Raw genomic sequence first — 27,577 nt, forward strand, 5'->3', positions numbered from 1 at the left:
CACTACCAACTCGTGGGCATGACACATATCTGTCAGGGTCTTCTCTCGGTACACTCTCTCAGCCACATCGTTCGTATGTGCCAAGTATCGGGCAAACAGGTGCTTTTCGGAATCGGAGTATCGTGACAGAGTCCATGTCTCGCATACACGTCGTACGATCTGGCTAGTGATGTTTGGTAGTTTGTAACTGCGGAGGAGAGTATAATATTGTCAGTACCTATTACTACACCTGGCTGTGGGTCACTTGACGTGGATACTGTCTTACCGGTCGTGGTACTGTCTGAGGGCAGTGGATGGATTAAGAACGACCTTCCCGGTAGTTGTCACAAAAAAGTTTGATATGATCTGTCGGTCAGCGGTAAGGGCAGGTCTGACATATGTTGCGTACACTTCAAACCACTGAAAAAAAAGGGAAAAAAGACACGATTATCTAAAGCCAGAGGACACCCCTCCAACGGATTTAACATGGGGACAAGAGAGGAGCTTGTTCCCCATGTGGAGTGGGGTTGCTTGGGTTCCCTGGCTTGGTGAAAACGTACCGATTCCTCTTCCTCTGAAAGCACGAACGATGCTACCTGAGTTGAGGCACACTTGTGTGTCTTCACACCGACAATAGTCCTGCGGCTGCCGGAGTACATGTGATGGGTCCTCCTATCCCACTCCGAAACCTAAGAAATGAAAATGGGGAAATAATTGTACTGGTTTAGCCAAGACCGCTGACCCACCGAGTCTGATGGCTTACCGTCATGTTACGAACAACGCCCGGTCTTTGGAGATTTCTTAGAATTAGAAGGGCCTGGAGGTACAGTAGGATTTCACTGCGTTCTGGGTCGGATCCCCCATCTTGCACAGCCGCTAGGCACGCCAGAAATCTGGGCCTTGCCTTCTCCAGTATTCTCTGGCAATCCTTCGGTGTCTTTGAGGGCTCCATCAGTGTTTCGTACCTGGGTGGGAAGAAGAAATTCACGGTTATTGTGTGATGTTCATGTCTATATGTGGATCGTTTGAACCGGATACCTTTTGCCGACCGACTCCTTGCAGACTGCCCTGTACAGTGACTTTTGTAGGTCGGTTGTAAACTCCATGAAAACCTCGCAGGCTCGGTACCGTTGAGGTTCCTGTGTGCTTAGCGGTGTGCCCCTCATCATATAGGTGGTGAACCTCCGAATATGCTTCAGTATCCTGAGGGAGGACTGGCTCGATAGTCGAAGGCTTCTAAGCGTTTCAAAATAGTCGTTTACTCGGCCATGCATTGTAACGTACTCCAGAGTAAGAGCTTTTGGGTTGATAAAGAACAGGAACCTAGCCAAGTTCGATACCTCCTGTTGGCAGTCGGGGACCCCAAGTGTAACCGATAGATACGACTGGAACCCCTTCAGTATGGGGTGATCCATCGAATGGCGCTTATACAAGCCGGCGGTCTTTGTAGCCAGGCGTTTTTGGTTTTTCCACTGCGTACCCTGAATCCTTAAAGCACTGCCATCCACGATCTCCTCATCGGCGATGTGGTCAGATAAGCTCCCGGTGTGTTCAGGCTCTGGGCATGGGTCTCCCTCCAACCCACCTGCCGGCTGTACATGGGCAGGCATGTCCGCCATAAGAGAATCTGGCTCCACCCGGGGCATGGAGCAGGGCACCAAACTGTCTGTTTGTTCCTGAGCGGGCCCTTCGGAGGTTAATGGCGTGTCGTGCGACTCAAAACTCGGCTTATTTACCACTAAGAAGCCGCGACCTTCCACAAAGGAGACAGTCTCCCACAGGGATTTGAGAGGCTTGAGCTCGCTGAACTGGATACTTGTTCCCTTTTCCGCAATACATTGAAGGGTATCCCTGGCGGTAGCTAAGGCATTTTGTACCTCAGAATCACTCTCGGTTCTCAGGCATACTCTTTTCAAATGTGTGGACATATATTTGGTTACTTTGTGGCACTTGGGGCAGGTAAGCGGTGTCCGTTTGTGGCTATGGGGGCAACAGAAATAGAAATGTCACTCCCGCTGCAGTCACACAACCCCGCTAAAAGGTACATCCGTACCGAGCTCTAAACGCAAACTTTTACTAGTCGCTAACTTCAAATAAATGCGGTCAAAGAATGGCTTCTACTTACCGCTCCATGTGGAAGTGTTTCCCGCACTCGAATTCAGCGTGAACGTCCGAAAATATATGTTTTTAAAGCGAGTAAATCTGCGCGCCGCTGGGACCTGAGGTAAACTGATTTACCTCACTGACGAGCTGCCTCACCTGCGCGCCGCGGCGGGCGCTTCCTGTTAACTGTTTCCACGTCGGCCGCGTCGGCCGCTTACTGTTATACGGCATCCCAGGTGGTGAGGCATCCCCAGGGTTGTCACCCTAACGGCTGATTATCACCGCTACGGTTGTTGGAAAAATCCCGTACAGTCTATATCTACCATACTATATACCTGACAGGAGCCCATACAGTCTAGTGTCTTCACCAGTGAGCTGACTAGACTGTATGGGCTGCAGTCAGGACCTGGCAGGAGCCAATATATTCTGCTGGTTTTAATAATTTATACCTTGAAGGAGCACATACATTCTAGTGTCATGTATAGGCTGCAGTCAGGGCCAGGAAGCAGCCCATAAAGTCTGCTAAAGTCTGCTATCTTCAAGAATATATACCTGACTGCAGCCCATACACTCTAGCATCTTCAGTACTGAGCCGGCTAGAGTGTATGGGCTGCAGTCAGGACCTGGAAGGAGCCCATACACTCTAGGCTCAACCCTCCATAAAGGGGCACTTTACTGTGTTTGTCAGAACTGTCCGAGGATTATTAGAGGTGATAGTTTCCCCCCAATTAGAAGGGACACCTGTGGATATTGGGGTCTTTACCTGCTACAGTCCTGGTGTGGACCCTCCACCCGCACTCCACCTATATGGCAGCTCTGTGCACACAGGACCTGTGATGAGGTCACAGGAGGGGAGGAGTCAGGGGTCACATGATCAGGGGCCTCAGTGTATGCAGGACTCTGCTGTGCTGGTTGTCATGGTCTGGATGAGGGGAAGATTATGTGTAGAGTCAGGAGGGGTTTACAGTGTGGATGTAGCAGAGCCGTGTGTGTACGGAGTGTATGGGGCGGAGCCGTATGTGTTCAAGGTGTACGGAGAGGAGCCGTGTGTGTACGAGGTGGATGGAGCGGAGCCGTGTGTGTATGAGGTGGATGGAGCAGAGCAATGTGTGTACGAGGTGTACGGAGCAGAGCCGTGTGTGTATGAGGTGGATGGAGCAGAGCTGTGTGTGTACGAGGTATATGGAGCGGAGCCGTGTGTGTACTAGGTGTACGGAGCGGAGCCGTGTGTGTATGAGGTGGATGGAGCAGAGCTGTGTGTGTACGAGGTGTATGGAGCAGAGCCGTGTGTGTACGAGGTGTATGGAGCGGAGCCGTGTGTGTACGAGGTGTACGGAGTGGAGCCGTGTGTGTACTAGGTGTACGGAGCGGAGCCGTGTGTGTACGAGGTGGACGGAGCGGAGCCGCATGTGTACGAGGTGTATGGATCAGAGCCATGATTACAATCAGCCTTTGGGGGCTAAATGGTTTTCTATCCTTGACCTTAGAGGGGCTTATAATTTGATACGCATGAAGAAGGTTGATGTGTGGTGATGGGAGAGCGTGCTCAGTACTTGATCGAGTATCCGGGTATTTGGGGGTCACACTCACGTGTTTACCGCCTATTAGACAGCCAATAAACACTCAGGGATTGCCCGCCATACACAGTAATGCCATAAACATGTTGGCTACTGGCATTACTCTGACTGCCCGCCACATAGTATCATCAAGTCTGTATAAGACCTGGTGACGCCATGTTTGGAGCATTGTACACGGACATAGTGTAGGGAGAGTTTCTGCTGGTGTTACATTAAACCAACAGCCCTTTTCCAGACTAACTCAAATACAAGTGCTTCTCACAAAATTAGAATATCATCAAAAAGTTAATTTATTTCTGTTCTTCAATACAAAAAGTGAAACTCATATATTATCTAGAGTTATTACAAACAAAGTGATCTATTTTAAGTATTTATTTATGTTAATGTTGATGATTATGGCTTACAGCCAATGAAAACCCATAAGTCATTATCTCAGTAAATTAGAATAATTAACAAAAAACACCTGCAAAGGCTTCCTAAGCGTTTAAAAAGGTCCCATAGTCTGTCTCAGTAGCTCCACAATCATGGGGAAGACTGCTGACTTGACAGATGTCCAGAAGGCAGTCACTGACACACTCCACAAGGAGGGTAAGCCACAAAAGGCCATTGCTAATGAAGCTGGCTGTTCACAGAGTGCTGTATCCAAGCATATTAATGGGAAGTTGAGTGGAAGAAAAAAGTGTGGTAAAAAAAAAGGTGCACAAGTAATCGGGATAACCGCAGCTTTGAAAGGATTGCTACGAAAAGGCCACTCATAAAATTGGGGAAATTCACAAGGAGTGGACTGCTGCTGGAGTAATTCGTTCAAGAGCCACCACACACAGACATCTCCAGGACATGGGCTACAAGTGTCGCATTCCTTGTCTCAAGCCACTAGTGACCAATAGACAATGCCAGAAGAGTCTTACCTGATCCAAGGAGAAAAAGAACTGGACTGTTGTCAGTGGTCCAAGGTGTTGTTTTCAGATGAAAGTAAATTTTGCATTTCATTTGGAAATCGAGGTCCCAGAGTCTGGAGGAAGAGTGGAGAGGCCACAATCCAAGCTGCTTGAGGTTTGGTGGGAAGTACCACAATCAGTGATGGTTTGGGGAGTCATGTCATCTGCTGGTGTAGGTCCACTGTGTTTTATCAAGACCAAAGTCAGTGCAGCCGTCTACCAGGAAACTTTAGAGCATTTCATGCTTCCCTTGCTTTTTGGAGATTAAAATTTCATTCTCCAGCAGGACTTGACACCTGTCCACACTGCAGAAGAACCAATACTTGGTTTACAAACAACAGTATCACTGTGCTTGATTGGCAGCAAACTCGCCTGACTTTAGCCCCATAGAGCTTAGCTGTGGAGTCTATAGTTTTGACTTGAGATGTGGATACTGTATATAGATTTTTAAACATGTCTTTCCCTCTTGCGGGCAGCATGTGCAGATGGCCGTGTGTATCCTTTGTAGACACCCATATATTTTGCAATTAATATCTTATGATGTGTGTATGCATCTATATATTCATCTTCTGAAGTGCAGGCAGTATTTGCATATCAATAATTTGCATATTTTACTTACATTTTCTGCTGCATTAAAGGGACACAAAAGCCTCTCAGTATAGCTTGCTACCAGTCCCCTTTGGTACAGCTGCGAACGCAGACGCATCCACGTCGCCAGACCACGATGACGTGGGGTGAGCGTCCCAGGTGGGAATGGAATGTGGACCCACTGGACCACAGAAGGGAACCTGGACCTACCCAGACTAGGGAAGGGCAGTGAGCAGGGACTGTGGCAGCTGAGCTTGTGGACAAGATGGCGACATGCAGAACTAGATAACACCGCACAATATCAGGTAACAGAGATAAAGTTTAACAAAATCACAGTACATAAACAGAACATAACTATGCCAGGCTCCAGATTACTCACGTCAAGAAAGGGTACATGTCTCAGGGAAACAGATGAAGGCAGGAGGACATCACGGATTGATGCTGTCCAGGGTTATCTGGCACGAGCATACTAGGATGGCCACTCTCTCAGGCTTCAGCGGGAGAACATCATACACCGACCTCGGACAGACATTGGACAATAGCATGGGTCATCACAGGTTGATGTAATCCAGAGTCATCTGGCACGGGCATACTAGGACTGCCTCTCTATCAGGCCTTAAGCATAGCACAGGCTCAGCAGGATAACATCAGACACCGACCCAGGACAGACATCACAGTGTGGACCCCGGGGTACCAGCGGGACATCGGGACACAGGCAGAACATCTGGACACAGGCTGGACATCTGGACATATGCTGTGCATCTGAACATCAGGACACAGGCTGGACATCAGGACATCTGGAAACGGGCCGGACATCATGACATCTGGAAACGGGCTGGACATCAGGACATCTGAACACAGGCTGAACATCAGGGCACAGACTGGACATCAGGACATTGGACACAGGCAGGACATTGGAGCACTGGCATGACATCGGGACACCGCTGTGCTGGCCTAGGTCATCAGCTGGGACACGGATGGCACAGAACCAGTCAGCGGTGGTTGGTCTCTGGGAACCAGACAGCGGTCGCCAGTCTCCAGACATTGGACACCATCTCCAGACAGTGGCTGTCAGGTCTCTAACTACGGCAGTCAGGCTCCAGGAATCGGACCTAGGAAGGTACTCAAGCTGGAATGTGCCAGCACCGCCGAGTTGGACTGGGGCCAGACTGAGTTAGCACTGCATAGCAGGCTGAGCACAGCATAGTAAAAGCTCAGCAAAAACACCGGATTCCATCTTTAAAGGACGAACCCAGGTTAGTTCACAGTCACTGGGTACAGGGTTTCAGACACAGAGGGACTTCAGGAACATAACACAGAGGACACAGTTCAGACAGGGTACAGGAATGGAAACAGGATCAAGGGTTTGGACCTGAGAATGCAGCCCTCAAGGAGGCGGAAAACAAAACACAACAGAAATGGGCCTGGATTTGTAACCTCCAGGAAAGGCGGATCTGGGTACTCAGCCCCCAGAGCAGGCGGAAGAACAGGGTCAGCTTTCCCAGAACTGAATGCAGACAGAACAGGAGCTGAACACCGCACACACATGGCAAGACTCAGATTTATTGTAAAGCTCTGGCAACGCCCAACAGGAAAGAGGGAGTTTAAATAGGAGCTGCCCCTCAGCAATAGGCTGGGGAAGGCAACTCAGGTGCACACACTAACCCTAATAAAAGCAGGGAAGGTGTGGCCACGACCACCCTAAGCACAAACAGAAACCATTACAGAACAGTTAACACAGGAACTGAGGCTTAGGGCACCTGACAGCGGCTGCGAGCCTGGACACATGTGGAAAGTCAGGCACCAGCTGCAGAGGGCCTTGCAACCCGTGGATAGCTTCCACAGTGGCAGCCAGGAACCGCACATGCGGATGGTCATGCAGCAGAGCAAAGCCATCACAACACATGTACAGCTACACAGAGGAGCAGGGAACTGAGCTGCATCCATACAGGTAACAGACAACAGTATCCCTGCTAGTTAGGCGGAGAGGAGCAAAGGGTTAAAGCAGAGACATGCAGAGTAACACCAGAGAAACAAGGTACAAACCCACTGGCATTACATCCTCTAAAGAAGGAAATTGAGTTTTCCAAAACGTGTAAGACTAGGACTGGTTATCTTGCTCTGTGGACTATGTGACGTCACACGCTGCTGTACCTGTGCCCATATTGCATTGGTTTTTGTGTTCAGACACGTCACCGTCCAGGCCCGCCTGTTCGCTACATTGCAGCTTTACTTGCTTCTTTATTTCGCCAAGGACCTCCGAACAGCACCGAGTGCAGCTCTTGTTTCAAGTGGATGCAGCTAAGAACTTTGCTGGACTGCATAGCGGGGAATGGGGTAATTACATACTTCATTACTGTATAGTGTTTCCTCTGTTTGTTGAGGTTTTTAATGTGTAGCTGAATGTGTGAAGGAACAAATTAAGAAAGATTCTCCATTTTGTGCTTTGACTCCATTTTCTTGTTGGTTAAAGATAAATTCTGTTATTTAATTAGGTAAAAGGTTACAGCTGCCATGAAGTAATTTTATCTTGTTTTTCTTAAGTCTGTTATTCAACTAGGCTATGGTTCATAATTGGTATAAAGACCTTGAGTGTTCTGACTCGTGCCAGGGAGGGGACTCGGGGGTGTATCGCTATACAAGACTGAGGCACCTGTTAGTATGTCTTTTCTATGCCAAAAAGACACGACCATATCTGTAGTTTCCGTTTTTTTCTGTATCCTCATGGGTTAAGTTTTTCCTGCATTCTTATAGGTTAAGAACTGTGAGCGTGTTCTTATGCTGATTGGTTGAAGTATAATTTCTATGACTATGAAAAGTCATACACAATAAACGGGGGCCAGAGATCTGCTTGATCCCCCATACGGAGGCACATGTCTCCGTCTGGTCATTTTCAGTTGCCGGCAACGCCCTGTAGATTAATTTGGAAATCACTGAGTTAACCGTGAAGGATCACTTTAGATCCTCCCTCAACAAATGCATATTGGCACATACGCTACGATAGACGTTTGACTGGGTGTGCAATATACCTGTTTGCAGCTTTTGTTTTCTCCCATAGGCTGTCCTTCTCTGAAGGCTTTTAGCACAGGTGTTTCTCATTTTGTCTAATTGGAATCCCCCCAAAAAAATATTTGGTGCGGGCACAGAAGAGCATATCTCACAATTTTGCATCCCTTACAAAATAATTTTCCTCCTATTGACGCACATTGATTGTCTTTTGATTGCACCTATAAAGAATGATGCCAACAAAAACTGCCCACCCAAACATGATAGGATACCCTCACATTGAATTCTACCACATATGCAGTATGATGACCCTCCTGTACCACCCACCTCAACTCCCCTGGAAAATTGTGATGACCCCAACACTGTATGATACCCAGCTGTCCAAATATGACCCCCACATAGCCCTACATACATTATAATGGCCCACAGACAGTATAATGGCCCCAACACAACCATCCACACTGTGTAATGGCCCCGCTAGCCCTTAAAACAATATAATCCACTCTACACAGCCTTCCAAACAGCATAAAAGCTCCTTCCCAGCCCTCCGCACGTTACGATGTACCCCACATAAACCTTCACAATTTAATTACTCGCATTCATTATAATAGCCTTTCAAACAGTATAATGGGCTCTACATAGCCCTGAACACAGTATAATGGCCCCCACAAAGTGCTAAAAAAAGTATAATGGCCTTGCAAACAGTACAATGGCCCCCACATAACCCTTCAAATAGTATAATGTTACCACATAGTCCAGTATATAGTATAATGGCCACCACATTGCCTTCTATTTAGTATAATAGTCCACACATACAATATAATGGGCCACAATGTACTCACTGATTTAAAATAATAAAATACTCAACTCTCCTGGTTTCCCTGCTTCTCCAGTCTCCATAGTCTGTGCTCTGAAACTCTTCACTTCTCAGCACAGCGACACAATTAAATGACGCACCTACAAAGGGAGAATGATGGTGACGGTTTCCCTATTTCATCATTGCTTTCAAATGTATTGGCATCCAGGATGCAGATACAATTGAACCTATGATGTTGGGTGGGACCCTCTGCCTCACAGACCCCATAGCAGCTGCAAGGTTTGTGCCATTGGCGGTGCGGCACTGCTTCCAACAACATTCTAGTCACCTCAGTGCTCATCTGTCCAGATTGGAGTTGACTCAGGAAGATCCTCGCAGAAGTAACTCCAATCTAGCGACGGAGGAAAGGAGAAGGAGAAAATGGTCAGCTCAGCCACATATGGAAGATCCATGGAGAGGAAACGTGTGGTGCCACAGGAAAAAGGTAGGTACAGAAATTCCAGCATCTAAATCTTTATAAAACACTATTGAAAAAAATATTTATACGGTCACAAGTCCAGTAACCAACTGATACACGCAAACACGTTTCCGACTGCTGTCTTTATTCATTGCACATACAATTGTGAATTGGTCACAAACATGATCAAACATGACCAATCACAAGGAAAGAAAGTCACAGCAGGTAGCAAAGAACTTGAGTAAAAAAGAGATTTGAAAACATGATAATCAGGGGTGCACAAAAAATGATGGGGCCGAGAAGAGCAGATCTCACTTTACAGCACTTACAGAGTAATGTTCCTCCTATTGAAGCCCTAGATTCCCCTTTAATTGCTCCTATAAAGTGTGATGCCAACTAAATTGCCCCCAAACACAGTAAGGTACCCCCAAAGTAAATTCCAACAGAGTACTCTCCGCATGCACAGTATGATGATCCTACTGTACATGGGGCTGGAACAAGGCATTTTGTTGCCCTAGGCAGTTGAAGACGATGCCCCCACCCACATGAACCCTCATCCCCATGTAAAGAAATAGGTCGGAGACTAATTTAACCCCTTAGTGACAGAGCCAATTTGGTATTTAACCCCTTTACCCCAAGGGTGGTTTGCACGTTAATGACCGAGCCAATTTTTACAATTCTGACCACTGTCCCTTTATGAGGTTATAACTCTGGAACACTTCAACGGATCCCGTTGATTCTGACAATGTTTTCTCATGACATATTGTACTTCTTGATAGTGGTAAAATTTATTTGATATTACCTGCGTTTATTTGTGGAAAAAAAACAAATTTGGCGAAAATTTTGAAAATTTCGCAATTTTCCAACTTTGAATTTTTATGCAATTAAATCACAGAGATATGTCACACAAAATACTTAAGTAACATTTCCCACATATCTAATTTACATTAGCACAATTATGGAACCAAAATTTATTTTTGTTAGGGAGTTAACGGTTAAAAGTTGACCAGCAATTTCTCATTTTTACAACACCATTTTTTTTAGGGACCAAATCTCATTTGAAGTCATTTTTAGGGGTCTATATGATAGAAAATAACCAAGTGTGACACCATTCTAAAAACTGCACTCCTCCAGGTGCTCAAAACCACATTCATGAAGTTTATTAACCCTTCAGGTGTTTCACAGGAATTTTTGGAATGTTTAAATAAAAATGAACATTTAACTTTTTTGCACAAAAAATTTATTTCAGCTCCAATTTGTTTTATTTTACCAAGGGTAACAGGAGAAAATGGACCCCAAACATTGTTGTACAATTTGTCCTGAGTACGCTGATACCCCATATGTGGGGTAAACCACTGTTTGGGTGCAAGGGAAAGCTCGGAAGGGAAGGAGCGCCATTTTACTTTTCAATGCAAAATTGACTGGAATTGAGATGGGACGCCATGTTGCATTTGAAGAGCTATTGATGTGCCTAAACATTGAAAGCCACCCCATGTGACACCATTTTGGAAACTAGACACCCTAAGGAACTCATCTAGATGTGTTGTGAGAGCTTTGAACCCCCCTACAGTTTATAACGCAGAGCCGTGAAAATAAAAAAACATTTTCCCACAAAAATTATTTTTTAGCCCCCAGTTGTGTATTTTCCCAAGGGTAGCAGGAGAAATTGGACACCAAAAGTTGTTGTCCAATGTGTCCTGAGTACGCTGATACCCCATATGTTGGGGTAAACCCAGGGCCGTCTTTAGAGTTTGTGCTGCCCTAGGCACTTTTCGTGCTGCCTCCCCCATTGGTGACTATGACTAATGTAGACACTGTCGGCAGTGACTTAGGCTACTTTCACATCACTGATTTTTGCCATTCACGGCAGATCCGGCAGGCAACACAATGGGTCAGCATAGGTATTTTCCTTTTAATGGGAGCAAACCTGGGGAATGACAAAGGTTTGTCCAAATAGCAATAACAATTAACAGTAAATACCATAATATTAATATACAACAAGATGCAAACATGAGAATGGACACCAGAGATAAGTGGGGCCAAATTCACTCTGAAGCCGCTTATCCCTCCCTACAAGTGACCCACACACCACGCCTGTCTCATTTGCAATTACAAAGCAAAAATGTGTGCAGATGGGAGTAGTAGACCTCACCTTCTTGATATTTCCAAGGCTAGCACTGCATGGCACAGGAAAGTTGAGGTAAATACAAGACGGTAGGAGGAAATTCACCAAAATGCTCTGCTTCTCCTCTTTGGCACAGAAGTCAACCGGGCAGTAAACTCCAGGCGGCGTCCTACCCTGTGGCTACCACCCCACCGGCCCTGCGGAGAAATCATACTGTATGTAATGTACAGTGGGCACATTACATACAGAACCAGAGACGTCGTCCGGCCCAATAACACCTTGCCCGTATGGCCCACTTATGGTCACCGCACCCAAGGCCACCTATGCAGCTATAGCTGTGAGGATGTACACGGGCAGAGCTGCCGTTCCAGAGTCTGGGAAAGCTGGGTAGAGTTATTGTGGCAAACGTTGCCATTTTTTGGGCTTAGTTTAGACTTTAAGAAGCTGCACAAACATCCCAACTATGACGCAGACCATCACCGGACACCACAAACCATCTCAAGCTGATAATCCGAGTGGTCAGACCTGTCTGAGGAAGCCAGCGCTACCCGAGGAAGTCTGTCCCCCCACTACCACCATCACGCAGGTATGTGATATTTCAGGTCTTAGAAACAATGAATGGGAAGAATAAGAAAATTAATAAACCGCCATATTGATCCTATAGTATGACAGCTACCAGCAGAAGAAAAACATATATAGCAAGGCCAAATCAGCAGGAGAAAAAGATGACACCATAATGAGCATATAGTATGAAGGATGTCAGGCAAACAAAGGAAATCATACTGCTCAAAACAACAAAGGGCTCATGTGTCAGATCTCAATGGATGAACGGTTCAAGTTAAAAAAATTTGCTAAAATTAAATTGTAAATTTCGTTGTCAATAGAAACCAAAGTCATCAACAAATGAGGGCCGGATCCTGGATCATTCGAAAATCAAAAGGAAAAAGAAAAAAAAATACATGCAGGCAAATCAAGTTTGTGTGACATTTATCACTCAGCAGTGTGTGCAGCTGCTCCACATCTGGACAGGCTCCTGACGAGACAGCGGATTGGGTCCGGCCGGATCTCCCCCCACATCTCGATCATGGCATCAGGGAGCTCCCGGACTGTGGCATTACTTGGTGGCAATTGCTGCACTGATCTAATATACGACATAAAACCCCAGAGACGGCATTGGATTCAGATCTAGTGATATGAGAGGGCCAGACACTGGCATCAATGCTGCCATCATCCGGGAGCTGGCTACACATGCTCACCACATGGGCATTATCTTGCACCAGGAGGAACACAGGGCTGACTGCACCATTCAAAGTCTAATTATGGCTCTGAGAATTTAATCTTGGTATGCACCACCATTAAGGGCACTGTTGGCATCTTTTGGATGTTTATTTAACCCTCTTTGGAACTGCTTACCTGGGTCATCACTGAGTCTGACCCACTACACAAGGCACAGGGTGGGCAGTATGATGGGTGATGCCAGGCACAGGGTGGGCAGTATGATGGGTGATGCCAGGCACAGGGTGGGCAGGGAGATTTGTGATGCCAGGCACAGGGTGGGCAGGGTGATAAGTGACAGGTGATGCCAGGCACAGGGTGGGCAGTATGATGGATGATGCCAGGCACAGAGTGAGCAGTATGATGGGTGATGCCAGGCACAGGGTGGGCAGGGTGATGAGTGATGCCAGGCACAGGGTAGGCATGGTGATGAGTGATGCCAGGCACAGGGTAGACAGGGTGATGCCAGGCACAGGGTGAGTATCCCCATAATGTCCAAACCAGACCAGAGGCAGATATCTATATATTACACCCCCCTCCCTGGACTGGGTGCAAATAATGCCAGTGCTGCTTCTGCTGTCTGTGCTCCAGCTTCCAGACAGAAACGAGCCTGAGGAGTCTGAGAGAAGTGGTGAGTCGCTGACAGAGCCATACAGCAAGCAGCGTGGTGGCAGGAAGGAGATCATGTTTACTCACTGTGTACTGCTCTGCCGCTGTGAGTCTCAGGCCAGCAATGTGTGTCCCAGCCAGGTCGGGAGACAGGGCGCCACCATTCCACCTCAGCCCCACCCCCGGTAAGTGGATTGTGTGTCAGCAGGAAGTAGGGAGAGTCGGCACCAGCATCACCTGTACTGACTGCCGCTTTGCCGCCCCCTGTCTTCAGGGATGCACCGACATCCTCTCCTCAGCAGTGACTCGCTGGTGACCCAATCCCCCCCACAGCAGCCAGAAGACACAGGTGGGTGGGTGGGGCGACCCCAAACTTTTGCAAAAAAAAAATAATTATTTTTTTTAAAGTTGCTCAGGTGCCGCCCCCCTCGAATTGTCCCGCCCTAGGCACATGCCTTCAAGTGCCTAGTGGCAAATACAGCCCTGCTCCTTGCTGAGCTTCTCGGTGAGGTCCTCACAACTGATGTTGGTGTTCTAGATGTTATTTCTCTGTCCCCAGATGGTATTTATAGGACAAACCCGTATGACTGATGGCCTGAGGCTTTTTACAGGGACCCTACGATGCCCCAGCCCCCACAAGTTGCCACCGTGCCTCCTGGATGTAAGGTCAGGCAGCTAACGTGGAATTAACTGTCCTGCCGGTCTCTGAAGCAAGGCTTGGAGACGATTGCTTCCTCGGTGTTCCAGCCACCGGCTTCTGCGCCTCAGGAGGAAGCCATTTGCAGGGCAGAACTCCTTCTGGTTTTCCTCTCTTTGTGCTATGACTTCGTTTCTCACCCGCTACAATACAATTCTCTTTCGTGTCCTTCCTTAGGATGCTGCCGCACGTGGGGTAGGCGCAGCTCCGTGACCTGTTATGAATAGGTAATTCAGAACCACTATGGACCTTGAAGTTCAGAGCACACAAAGTGACCTGACAATAACCAAAAAACATAGGACGAGCTCTGAGACGTGGGAACTCTGCTGACCGCAATCCCTAATCCTATCACACACACTAGAGGTAGCCGTGGATTGCGCCTAACGCTCCCTATGCAACTCGGCACAGCCTGAGAAACTAGCTAGCCCTGAAGATAGAAAAATAAGCCTACCTTACCTCAGAGAAATTCCCCAAAGGAAAAGGCAGCCCCCCACATATAATAACTGTGAGTAAGATGAAAATACAAACACAGAGATGAAATAGATATAGCAAAGTGAGGCCCGACTTACTGAATAGACCGAGGATAGGAAAGATAGCTTTGCGGTCAACACAAAAACCTACAAACAACCACGCAGAGGGGCAAAAAGACCCTCCGCACCGACTAACGGTACGGAGGTGCTCCCTCTGCGTCTCAGAGCTTCCAGCAAGCAAGAAAAACCAAAATAGCAAGCTGGACAGAAAATATAGCAAACAAAAGTAACACAAGCAGAACTTAGCTTATGCTGAGCAGACAGGCCACAGGAACGATCCAGGAGGAAGCAAGACCAATACCAGAACATTGACTGGAGGCCAGGATCAAAGCACTAGGTGGAGTTAAATAGAGCAGCACCTAACGACTTAACCTCATCACCTGAAGAAGGAAACTCAGAAGCCGCAGTACCACTCACATCCACCAACGGAAGCCCATAGACAGAATCAGCCGAAGTACCACTTGTGACCACAGGAGGGAGCTTGACCACAGAATTCACAACAGTACCTTCCCCTTGAGGAGGGGTCACCGAACCCTCACCAGAGCCCCCAGGCCGACCAGGATGAGCCACATGAAAGGCACGAACAAGATCGGCAGCATGGACATCAGAGGCAAAGACCCAGGAATTATCTTCCTGACCATAACCCTTCCACTTAACCAGATACTGGAGTTTCCATCTCGAAACACGAGAATCCAAAATCTTCTCCACTATATACTCCAACTCCCCCTCCACCAAAACCGGGGCAGGAGGATCAACAGATGGAACCATAGGTGCCACGTATCTCCGCAACAATGACCTATGGAATACGTTATGGATGGAAAAAGAATCTGGAAGAGTCAAACGAAAAGACACAGGATTAAGAACCTCAGAAATCCTATACGGACCAATGAAACGAGGCTTAAACTTAGGAGAGGAAACCTTCATAGGAATATAACGGGTTGACAACCAAACCAAATCCCCAACACGAAGTCGGGGACCCACACAGCGTCTGCGATTAGCGAAACGTTGAGCCTTCTCCTGGGACAAGGTCAAATTGTCCACTACATGAGTCCAAATCTGCTGCAACCTGTCCACCACAGTATCCACACCAGGACAGTCCGAAGACTCAACCTGCCCTGAAGAGAAACGAGGATGGAACCCAGAATTGCAGAAAAACGGCGAAACCAAGGTAGCCGAGCTGGCCCGATTATTAAGGGCGAACTCAGCCAACGGCAAAAAGGACACCCAATCATCCTGATCAGCAGAAACAAAACATCTCAGATATGTTTCCAAGGTCTGATTGGTTCGTTCAGTCTGGCCATTTGTCTGAGGATGGAAAGCCGAGGAAAAAGACAAATCAATGCCCATCCTAGCACAAAAGGCTCGCCAAAACCTCGAAACAAACTGGGAACCTCTGTCAGAAACGATGTTCTCTGGAATGCCATGTAAACGAACCACATGCTAGAAGAACAATGGCACCAAATCAGAGGAGGAAGGTAATTTAGACAAGGGTACCAAATGGATCATCTTAGAGAAGCGATCACAAACTACCCAAATGACCGACATTTTTTGAGAGACGGGGAGATCCGAAATAAAATCCAGAGATGTGTCCAAGGCCTCTTCGGGACCGGCAAGGGCAAAAGCAACCCACTTGCACGAGAACAGCAGGGCTTAGCCCGAGCACAAATCCCACAGGACTGCACAAAAGAAAGCACATCCCGCGACAGAGATGGCCACCAAAAGGATCTATCCACTAAATCTCTGGTACCAAAGATTCCAGGATGACCAGCCAACACCGAACAATGAACCTCAGAGATAACTTTATTCGTCCACCTATCAGGGACAGTTTCTCCGCTGGGCAACGATCAGGTTTATTAGCCTGAAATTTTTGCAGCAACCGCCGCAAATCAGGGGAGATGGTAGACACAATTACTCCTTCTTTGAGAATACCCGCCGGTCAGGCAAACCCGGAGAGTCGGGCATAAAACTCCTAGACAGGGCATCCGCCTTCACATTTTTAGAGCCCGGAAGGTACGAAACCACAAAGTCAAAACGGGAGAAAAACAGCGACCAACGAGCCTGTCTAGGATTCAACCGTTTGGCAGACTCGAGATAAGTCAAGTTCTTGTGATCAGTCAAGACCACCACGCGATGCTTAGCTCCTTCAAGCCAATGACGCCACTCCTCGAATGCCCACTTCATGGCCAGCAACTCTCGATTGCCAACATCATAATTTCGCTCAGCAGGCGAAAACTTCCTGGAAAAGAAGGCGCATGGCTTCATCACCGAGCAATCAGAACCTCTTTGCGACAAAACAGCCCCCGCTCCAATTTCAGAAGCATCAACCTCGACCTGGAACGGAAGCGAAACATCTGGTTGACACAACACAGGGGCAGAAGAAAAACGACGCTTTAACTCTTGAAAAGCTTCCACAGCAGCAGAAGACCAATTGACCACATCAGCACCCTTCTTGGTCTAATCAGTCAATGGTTTGGCAATGCTAGAAAAATTACAGATGAAGCGACGATAAAAATTAGCAAAGCCCAGGAACTTTTGCAGACTTTTCAGAGATGTCGGCTGAGTCCAATCCTGGATGGCTTGGACCTTAACCGGATCCATCTCGATAGTAGAAGGGGAAAAGATGAACCCCAAAAATGAAACTTTCTGCACACCAAAGAGGCACTTTGATCCCTTCACAAACAAAGAGTTAGCACGCAGGACCTGGAAAACCATTCTGACCTGCTTCACATGAGACTCCCAATCATCTGAGAAGATCAAAATGTCATCCAAGTAAACAATCAGGAATTTATCCAGATACTCACGGAAGATGTCATGCATAAAAGACTGAAACACAGATGGAGCATTGGCAAGTCCGAACAGCATCACTAGATACTCAAAATGACCCTCGGGCGAATTAAATGCAGTTTTCCATTCATCTCCTTGCCTGATTCTCACCAGATTATACGCACCACGAAGATCTATCTTAGTGAACCAACTAGCCCCCTTAATCCGAGCAAACAAGTCAGATAACAATGGCAAGGGATACTGAAATTTAACAGTGATCTTATTAAGAAGGCGGTAATCAATACACGGTCTCAGCGAACCATCCTTCTTGGCTACAAAGAAGAACCCTGCTCCCAGTGGTGATGACGATGGGCGAATATGTCCCTTCTCCAGGGATTCCTTCACATAACTGCGCATAGCGGCGTGTTCAGGCACGGATAAATTAAATAATCGACCTTTAGGGAGTTTACTACCAGGAATCAAATTGATAGCACAATCACAATCCCTAGGGCATCGGACTTGGGCTCTTCAAATACATCCTGATAATCAGACAAGAACTCTGGGACCTCAGAAGGAGTGGATGACGAAATTGACAAAAATGGAACATCACCATGTACCCCCTGACAACCCCAGCTGGATACCAACATAGAGTTCCAATCCAAAACTGGATTATGGGTTTGCAGCCATGGCAACCCCAACACGACCACATCATGCAGATTATGTAGCACCAGAAAGCGAATAACTTCCTGATGTGCAGGAGCCATGAACATGGTCAGCTGGGCCCAGTACTGAGGTTTATTCTTGGCCAAAGGTGTAGCATCAATTCCTCTCAACGGAATAGGACACCGCAAAAGCTCCAAGAAAAACCCACAACGTTTAGCATAATCCAAATCCATCAGATTCAGGGCAGCGCCTGAATCCACAAACGCCATGACAGAATACGATGACAAAGAGCATATCAAGGTAATGGACAGAAGGAATTTGGACTGTACAGTACCAATGATGGCAGACCTATCGAACCGCTTAGTGCGCTTAGGACAATCAGAAATGGCATGAGTGGAATCACCACAGTAGAAACACAGCCCATTCAGACGTCTGTGTTCTTGCCGTTCAACTCTGGTCAAAGTCCTATCGCACTGCATAGGCTCAGGTTTAATCTCCGACAATACCGCCAAATGGTGCACAGATTTACGCTCGCGCAAGCGTCGGCCGATCTGAATGGCCAAAGACATAGACTCATTCAAACCAGCAGGCATAGGAAAACCCACCATGACATCCTTAAGAGCCTCAGAGAGACCCTTTCTGAACAAGGCTGCCAGTGCAGATTCATTCCACAGATTGAGTACTGACCACTTCCTAAATTTCTGACAATATACTTCTATATCATCCTGACCCTGGCACAAAGCCAGCAAATTTTTCTCAGCCTGATCCACTGAATTAGGCTCATCGTACAGTAATCCAAGCGCCAGGAAAAACGCATTGACATTACTCAATGCAGGGTCTCCTGGCGCAAGAGAAAATGCCCAGTCCTGAGGGTCGCCGCGCAAAAAAAGAAATAATAATCAAAACCTGTTGAACAGGATTACCAGAAGAATGAGGTTTCAAGGCCAGGAATAGCTTACAATTATTTTTGAAACTAAGAAACTTAGTTCTATCACCAAAAAACAAATCAGGAATAGGAATTCTTGGTTCTAACATAGATTTCTGATGAATAGTATCTTGAATCCTTTGTACATTAGTAACGAGATTATCTATTGAAGAGCACAGACCCTGAATATCCATGTCCACACCTGTGTCCTGAAACACCCAAATGTCTAGGGGAAAAAAAAGACTGAACACAGAGCTGAGAAAAAAAAATTATGTCAGAACTTCTTTTTTCCCTCTATTGAGAATCATTAGTGTGTGCTCCTTGTACTGTTATGAAGGCAATCCAGTGACACAGTGTGCCAGCAATCAGAGCACATACAGTGATCTGACAATAACCCAAAAACAATAGAACGAGCTCTGAGACGTGGAATCTCTGTAGACCGCAATACCTGAACCTATCCTAAACACAACTAAAGGCAGCTGTGGATTGCGCCTGACACTACCTATGCAACTCGGCACAGCCTGAGGAGCTGACTAGCCTGAAGATAGAAAAACAAGCCTGACTTGCCTCAGAGAAATACCCCAAAGGAAAAGGCAGCCCCCCACATATAATGACTGTTAGCAAGATGAAAAGACAAACGTAGGGATGAAATAGATTCAGCAAAGTGAGGCCCGATATTCTAGATAGAGCGAGGATAGCAAAGAGAACTTTGCAGTCTACAAAAAACCCTAAAGCAAAAAACCACGCAAAGGGGGCAAAAAGACCCACCGTGCCGAACTAACGGCACGGCGGTACACCCATTGCGTCTCAGAGCTTCCAGCAAAACGAATAGACAAGCTGGACAGAAAAAATAGCAACAAAAGCAAAGAAGCACTTATCTAAGCAGAGCAGCAGGCCACAGGAAAGATCCAGAAGCTCAGATCCAACACTGGAACATTGACAAGGAGCAAGGAAGACAGAATCAGGGGGAGTTAAATAACAAAGCAGCCAACGAGCTCACCAGAACACCTGAGGGAGGAAGCTCAGAAGCTGCAGTACCACTTGTGACCACAGGAGTGAATTCAGCCACAGAATTCACAACAGCCCTGCTCGCAAGCTTACAAACTATGAGGAAAAGAGGAGACACGAGAGGTGGATGGTAACAAATGCTATAGTTATTCGGACCAGCCATAGTGTAAGGCTCGGGTGTTCATGTAGAGCTGCATGAACCAGTTAACTGCCTAAGTATGTAGCAGTACATACACAGAGGGCTAATAACTGCATAAAGTGAATGAGAACATTCATTTTTTTTTTTTTTTATATATATATAGGCCATACAGGGATCGTTACGTTAATGCATTGAGGCGGTAGGCCAGTCTGAACAAATGAGTTTTTAGGGCACGCTTAAAACTGTGGGGATTGGGGATTAATCGCATTAACCTAGGTAGTGCATTCCAAAGAATCGGCGCAGCACGTGTAAAGTCTTGGAGACGGGAGTGGGAGGTTCTGATTATTGAGGATGCTAACCTGAGGTCGTTAGCGGAACGGAGGGCACCGGTAGGGTGGTAGACTGAGACCAGAGAGGAGATGTAGGGTGGTGCTGAGCCATGGAGTGCTTTGTGGATGAGGGTATTAGTTTTGTACTGGATTCTGGAGTGGATGGGTAGCCAGTGTAATGACTGGCACAAGGTAGAGGCATCGGTGTAACGGTTGATGAGGAATATGATCCTGGCAGCAGCATTCAGGACAGATTGGAGCGGGGAGAGTTTGGTAAGAGGGAGGCCGATTAGTAGAGAGTTACAACAGTCCAGACGAGAATGAATAAGTGAAACAGTAAGAGTTTTTGCAGAGTCGAAAGTAAGAAAAGGGCAAATTCTAGAAATGTTTTTGAGATGCAGATAAGAAGAGCGAGCCAGTGATTGGATATGGGGGGTGAATGAAAGGTCAGAATCAAGGATGACCCCAAGGCAGCGGGCATGTTGCTTTGGAGTAATGGTGGAACCGCACACGGAGATGGCAATGTCAGGCAAAGGTAGGTTAGTAGAGGGAGAGAACACGAGGAGTTCAGTTTTTGACAGGTTTAGTTTCAGATAGAGGGAGGACATGATGTTAGAGACAGCGGTAAGAATCACTGGTGTTTTCTAATAAGGCAGGCGAGATATCAGGAGCAGAAGTGTATAATTGGGTGTCATCAGCATAGAGATGGTACTGGAAACCAAATCTACTGATTGTTTGTCCAATAGGGGCAGTATACAACGAGAAGAGGAGGGGGCCTAGGACTGATCCTTGAGGAACCCCAACAGTAAGGGGAAGGTGAGAGGAGGAGGAACCAGCAAAACATATAGTGAAGGATCGGTCAGAGAGATAGGAGAACCAAGAGAGAACGGTGTCCTTGAGGCCGATGGAGCGGAGCATAGTGAGGAGGAGCTGATGATCCACAGTATCGAATGCTGCAGAGAGATCGAAGAGAATTAGCATGGAGTAGTGACCATTAGATTTAGCTGTTAGTAGGTCATTAGAGACTTTAGTGAGGGCAGTTTCAGTAGAGTGTAAAGAGCGGAAGCCAGATTGAAGAGGGTCGAGAAGAGAGTTATCTGAGAGATAGCGGGTAAGACGGGAGTGGACCAGGCGTTCGAGGAGTTTAGAGATGAAGGGAAGATTAGAGACAGGTCTATAATTAGCGGCACAGTTTTGGTCGAGGGATGGTTTTTTAAGTAATGGATGTATGATGGCATGCTTAAATGAGGAGGAAAAAATACCGGAAGTGAGGGAAAGGTTGAATATTTTTGTTAGGTGAGAGGTGACAGCCGGGGAAAGGGACTGGAGGAGATGTGACGGAATGGGGTCACTGGTGCAAGTGGTCGGGTGAGAAGATGCAAGGAGCTTGCTTACTTCTTCTTCTGTAACTGGTTCAAAGTCAGAGAGTGAACTAGATGCAGTGGGGGAGGGAGGACAGTGCATGGTATGAAGAGATTGGGGGATGATTTCCTGTCGAATGTGGTCAATTTTTTCTTTGAAGTAATTGGCCAGATCGTCAGCGCAGAGATCCGTGGTTGGGGCCTGCTCTCTTGGGTTGAGTAGGGACTGGAACGTGTCAAAGAGATGTTTAGGGTTATTGGACAGGGAGGTGATGAGGGTGTTGAAATAGGTTTGTTTGGAGAGGTGAAGGGCAGAATTGTATGTCTTTAGCATGAACTTGTAATGGATGAAGTCTACGGGTAGATTAGATTTTCTCCAAAGGCACCTTTATAATGATTGCTATGAGTCACACAGCCCAGGTCGAATCTGTCCAAACCAAAGCTCAATGCTTGGTAAACAGGTGAAATCAAACAGCCATTCACCAATATCGTCCTGTGCAAAGAGAGCAAACCGCGCTGAGGAAGAAGCACAGCCGTGCTTGTGAAAGGGCGCTGAGTCTTACGGTTTTATCAAGTCACATGATGCCGGCATGTGTATGTCACCGGAAGTGACGTGAATGATGACAGATGTCGCCACTGGGCGCCATATTGGTGACGAACAAGTAACACTTCCTGCTGTTAAATTGTTTCTATGTTTGTTCACATATTATTAGCGTGTCTATATCATCAATTGTTAAATAAATAAGGCAGCACACTGCAGCGCTAGAACATACAAACTTGAAATACGAAATTTGAACTGCATTACTGCACTAGAAATATGAAAAATGAGAGCGTTTAGAGCATAAAAATGGCCAATTTTATATGTACCTGGTAGCCACTTTACGGCATCTCTCTTATACCAGGTCCTACGCTTGCCTTACCTCGCTGAGAATAAACGTCTCCATCTGAATGGGTACATGTGAAACCTCTTCCTAGACTAAAATTCTCTCTCTATGGAGGGGTACTGGACCTGCTGTAATTAAAACACCTGTGGCTAGAAGGCGGAGTGCACGATCAGAAGGCTAGAGAATACATTTCAAAAACCTGACCTGCACATCCAAACATAGACTAAGTGTGAACAGGTGCTGAACCTAGAGTCGCCAACTCGTATATAGTTAAATAAATAAGGCAGCACACTGCAGCGCTAGAACATACAAACTTGAAATACGAAATTTGAACTGCATTACTGCACTAGAAATATGAAAAATGAGAGCGTTTAGAGCATAAAAATGGCCAATTTTATATGTACCTGGTAGCCACTTTACGGCATCTCTCTTATACCAGGTCCTACGCTTGCCTTACCTCGCTGAGAATAAACGTCTCCATCTGAATGGGTACATGTGAAACCTCTTCCTAGACTAAAATTCTCTCTCTATGGAGGGGTACTGGACCTGCTGTAATTAAAACACCTGTGGCTAGAAGGCGGAGTGCACGATCAGAAGGCTAGAGAATACATTTCAAAAACCTGACCTGCACATCCAAACATAGACTAAGTGTGAACAGGTGCTGAACCTAGAGTCGCCAACTCGTATATAGTTAAATAAATAAGGCAGCACACTGCAGCGCTAGAACATACAAACTTGAAATACGAAATTTGAACTGCATTACTGCACTAGAAATATGAAAAATGAGAGCGTTTAGCGCATAAAAATGGCCAATTTTATGTGTACCTGGTAGCCACTTGTTCAGCACCTGTTCACACTTAGTCTATGTTTGGATGTGCAGGTCAGGTTTTTGAAATATATCATCAATTGTGACCTAAACAATGGTGAGTATCGCCCTTAGGTATGATACTAGTGAGAAGCCAGGAAGAACAAGTATAGTAAGATCACATGAGCGATCACATGAACGATCTTTCGCAATGTTCATTTTTGTTATTTTCTGTAAAGTAGTTAAAAATGATATACATTTCTCTTCATGTTTTGAATTAGAAAACAGTGTGCAATGTTCCCAATGCTGGAAATCAAAACTAGTATGAAGATTTTGTGATTAACTCATGTTTTTGAACATACTGCTATTATTTTCAACACTACTGTATTCAGGTCATACGACAGGCAAATAGAGAGGAAATTGGGGAAAACATCCTAGTAGGGTGGACGGTAGGAGAGAAGAACATTCAGTGAGGCTTGGAGGGACGCCTAGTTTAAGATCATGCATAGAGCAATCTTGGCCTTTAATATACCAATATCCAAAAATGAGAAATCTTCTGACACATGCAAACTTAAAGATTCAGACTTACTACATGGATTGTGGAGTTGCCCTTAAAGGGAACCTGTCACCCCATTTTTTCAGATTGAGCTATAAATACTGTTAAATAGGGCCTGCGCTGTGTGTTACTATAGTGTATGTAGTGTACCCCGATTCCCCATGTATGCTGAGAAATACATTACCAAAGTCGCCGTTTTCGCCTGTCAATCAGGCTGGTCAGGCTGTTTTCACTGTCATGAATCGTTGTGGCATATCCATGTTCTTATATCAGTACGACTCGCCCATGTATCAATCAGGCATTTTAATTGTGTGAAAGTGATAGCCATCCTGTGGGGACCACTATTTTTGTTTACTCTTCTCTGGTGAACAATCCCATTTTTCCTTTTCTTCTCTTCCCCTGTGATATATACCTGTCCCCTGCACCGCAGTTTTCACAGCATTATTAAATACATCCGGAGGTATATTCACTATAACAAGGGTTGGCTTTTGCTGCCTCTTTTGCTTTCCTTCTCTTAAATCTGGTCCTCTATCCTCCTAAACATGGGAAGGGATCGAGTGTAGCATAGATACATTCTGGCCTCACTCTTCTCTTAATCCTGTCAGGAACATATTTTTAAGAAACCTAACTTCCCTAGGATTCTTCAGGTCATAATCATGATCTGTGGACACTGCTGTACATCTAGCATAAAACCTGTCAATAGGCTCCTCTGAACCCTGAAATACTTTTGGTAATAGTGAAGCTAAGTCCTCTGTCTGCTTTCTGGCAACCACAAGTAACCTGGCTAGAAATTTCTGTCCCGACTCCCTAGTTTTCTTGTCTGCTGGTATCTCCTGTATTATGGCATTCACCTGAATTGCTTTTATTTTCTCAGCTAGCGACACTCCATCAGAGATGCAGCATAATGGTTCCTAATCATTCCACGCAGCATCATAGCTATAAGCTGTACCCTTCATGGCTTTATAAAAACCCAAGGGGATTTTTATACGGGTCTGGGAAACTATTCGCCAAGGCAAGTTGCTCAGATCTGCTCCATGGTTTATACTAATCAGTGGTATCCATCTTTGTGTTTTCATCTCCAATCTCCGGGGGTTTGCTTGTGGTCTGTGTCATTACAGGGAGGGCTATCACAGTGTCACCCCTCTCAGTCATAGCACAGAAGTCATATTGGGTTTTTCCTTTATCTTGTGGCTTGTTACATTTATTACAGATCCAGGTAGTGGATCTCATGGCTCTTTTATCCCTCTGCCTATCCTGTTGATTGCCTGCGTGCACTGGGGGTTGTGGCTGTGTGGGACTACTTTCTGTAGCCCCCACCAACCCTTCACTGGACTGGTCCTCTCCTATACACCTCCATTCGCTGTCTACTCTGCTTTATTGTCACCTGCAGGTGTAGGGGTAGTCTGATACCTGTCCTCACTTCCTTAGGCAAGGGCTTCCTTCTGCTGTCGGGGACTGTTTATTGGAGTGGAAAACTTATCCGGGGATCCCTTTGGTAGGCCAGGATATTGATTTGTAGTTGAATGCGTAGGAGGAGAGGAAACGTATGCTGGGAAGCCTGCCTGCATTTGCATTGCGACTGACGCTGGAATCATCCTTCCTTTTCACATGCACTCACTCTTTACTGGGCTGCTGCTGGAAGGGGGCTGATCTCATCCCACCCTGTTACAGGGGCGGAGGGAGCTGCTCAGACACTAACTCGGTAAGGGGGGGCTGCCTGTGCCTGCGGGGGAATGCTGCAAATCGCCTCATATATGCTCACATTGTAACTTCATCACGTTCCTCATTCTCAGTATTTAAAATGGACCATGTCATTCAGAGGTTCTGATCCACACTGCAACTTGCATCCTAAAGTCATATTTATCATTCCATGTGGCATGCTTCATACTTAAATGCTTCCATCTCTCAACATCCATTCCTTGGCATTCCTGCCTTTTCTAGAACTATGAGCGGTATCCTTATCTGCTTTATTTATCTTATATCTCGGATCCGTAATCTATCCTGACCTGGTTAATCTATCACCCATAACGGCTGTCAAAGGTAGCGACCCCTATCTTCAGCCCTGTTATGTATAAGCTGGATCCCACTGGTCTACTATCATAGCCAGCAATCCTGCTTCCAAAGCAATAAGCTGAACTGCAGTCCTCTGTTCTGTCCTGATGCTGATGCACACTGTCCTGAAAAAGTAGATCACTATGAACAACGCAGTTCCAACCACAAGCGCTATATACTCCTCATACATCTGGATCTGAGTCCTCACTAGACTCTGAATATGCAAGGTCTATTCCTGAATCCACTCTGGGTTCAATAAGATAATATTCATCCGTGACATTATCTTTCCACCTTGGCATATACCATCTAGAGTCTAATATATCTACCCAGCTTCTGATCAATCCATGAGGATGAGTTACTATATGACAAGAGTATTCTCTGCGCCTAAACTGGTGAACTCAACATAGACCCTTTTCACACAGCATGGGGTGCGCACATGGGAAGCATTTGTCTGATTTTTTCAATCGCATCCATACACGCAGTATTTCAGTACTTTCTCGCTCCTCACATTTTACCAAAATGCTATAGTGCCAATGGACAAAAACATAAATCACATCTATCTGTGGAATCTCTTACTTGGTTCACTATATCCTCTAATTCATTTCCTATCGGAGTACGGGATTGTATACAAAAATGAGCATTCATGTTCACATAGATTGTCTTCACATGCTCTTTCCCACTTCACTACAAACTCCCACCCAGGACCTTCCTGTAAGTTTTTTTTCAAATAGCAACTAACCCGAGAATTTTATCTTACTCACTGCTTTTAATGAGAAGGCTATTTATATACTGAGCACACATCATTTAGTCTCCATACATCATATCATGAGTGCTGCTCCGTACCCCACAACATAGATTCAACAATATATCAGAAAGAAACACAGTATAATCAGAATAGTTCAGCACAGAACTATCAGTACTACTTATCAATTATCAACTGACAAGGCACCAATAAACTCAACTAATATAATTAACTAACCAAAAGCAGAATAAGAGTACTAAAGAAGGAAAGTAACAATAGAACAAACATAGTACAAATATAGCATAGCAGAACAGAGCAGGATCAATACTCTTCACTTACAATCTTTACAGTATTAACAAACATTGACATTGTTACAGACAGACAGAGGAACCCTTATTATAGATAGACAAAACAAATTATGGAAAATCATCGTACTTCATAATGAAACAAAAACAATTGTTAACAGCACTTAAACATACAAAACAGACAAAGACAAGTAAGAGACAACAAAACAAATACCAGATACTTTCTTTTACCTGAGGGCTTTCCCGTTAGAAATCCCCAAAGACTGACTCTAGAAAGCCTCCTTTCCCGGAGAGAAAACTGTGTGAGTAATAAATCTACTCACTCACCCTGGATTTGGTTTTCT

General features: G+C 45.9%; 2 protein-coding genes across 2 annotated transcripts in view; both read right to left on the bottom strand.

Annotated features, from left to right (window-relative positions):
* LOC138666967 (uncharacterized) overlaps positions 1 to 2,914 on the bottom strand; it is a 3,127-nt gene extending 213 nt beyond the window's left edge. The window contains exons 1-6 of the mRNA XM_069755173.1: positions 2,846 to 2,914; positions 1,018 to 1,959; positions 743 to 944; positions 540 to 668; positions 266 to 399; positions 1 to 187 (exon numbers count right to left, since the gene is read on the bottom strand). The exon at positions 1 to 187 is cut by the window's left edge and continues 213 nt beyond it. Of these exons, the coding sequence (XP_069611274.1) occupies positions 1 to 187; positions 266 to 399; positions 540 to 668; positions 743 to 944; positions 1,018 to 1,907 (1,542 nt within the window). The 5' untranslated portion in view covers positions 1,908 to 1,959; positions 2,846 to 2,914. The remainder of the gene's footprint in view (positions 188 to 265; positions 400 to 539; positions 669 to 742; positions 945 to 1,017; positions 1,960 to 2,845) is intronic.
* Positions 1 to 27,577, bottom strand: part of LOC138666963 (zinc finger protein 1 homolog) — a 268,713-nt gene that overhangs the window by 216,011 nt on the left and 25,125 nt on the right. The gene's annotated exons all lie outside the window — the stretch shown is intronic.

This window comes from Ranitomeya imitator, chromosome 2 (assembly GCF_032444005.1).
Source record: "Ranitomeya imitator isolate aRanImi1 chromosome 2, aRanImi1.pri, whole genome shotgun sequence".
Classification (NCBI taxonomy): Eukaryota; Metazoa; Chordata; class Amphibia; order Anura; family Dendrobatidae; genus Ranitomeya; species Ranitomeya imitator.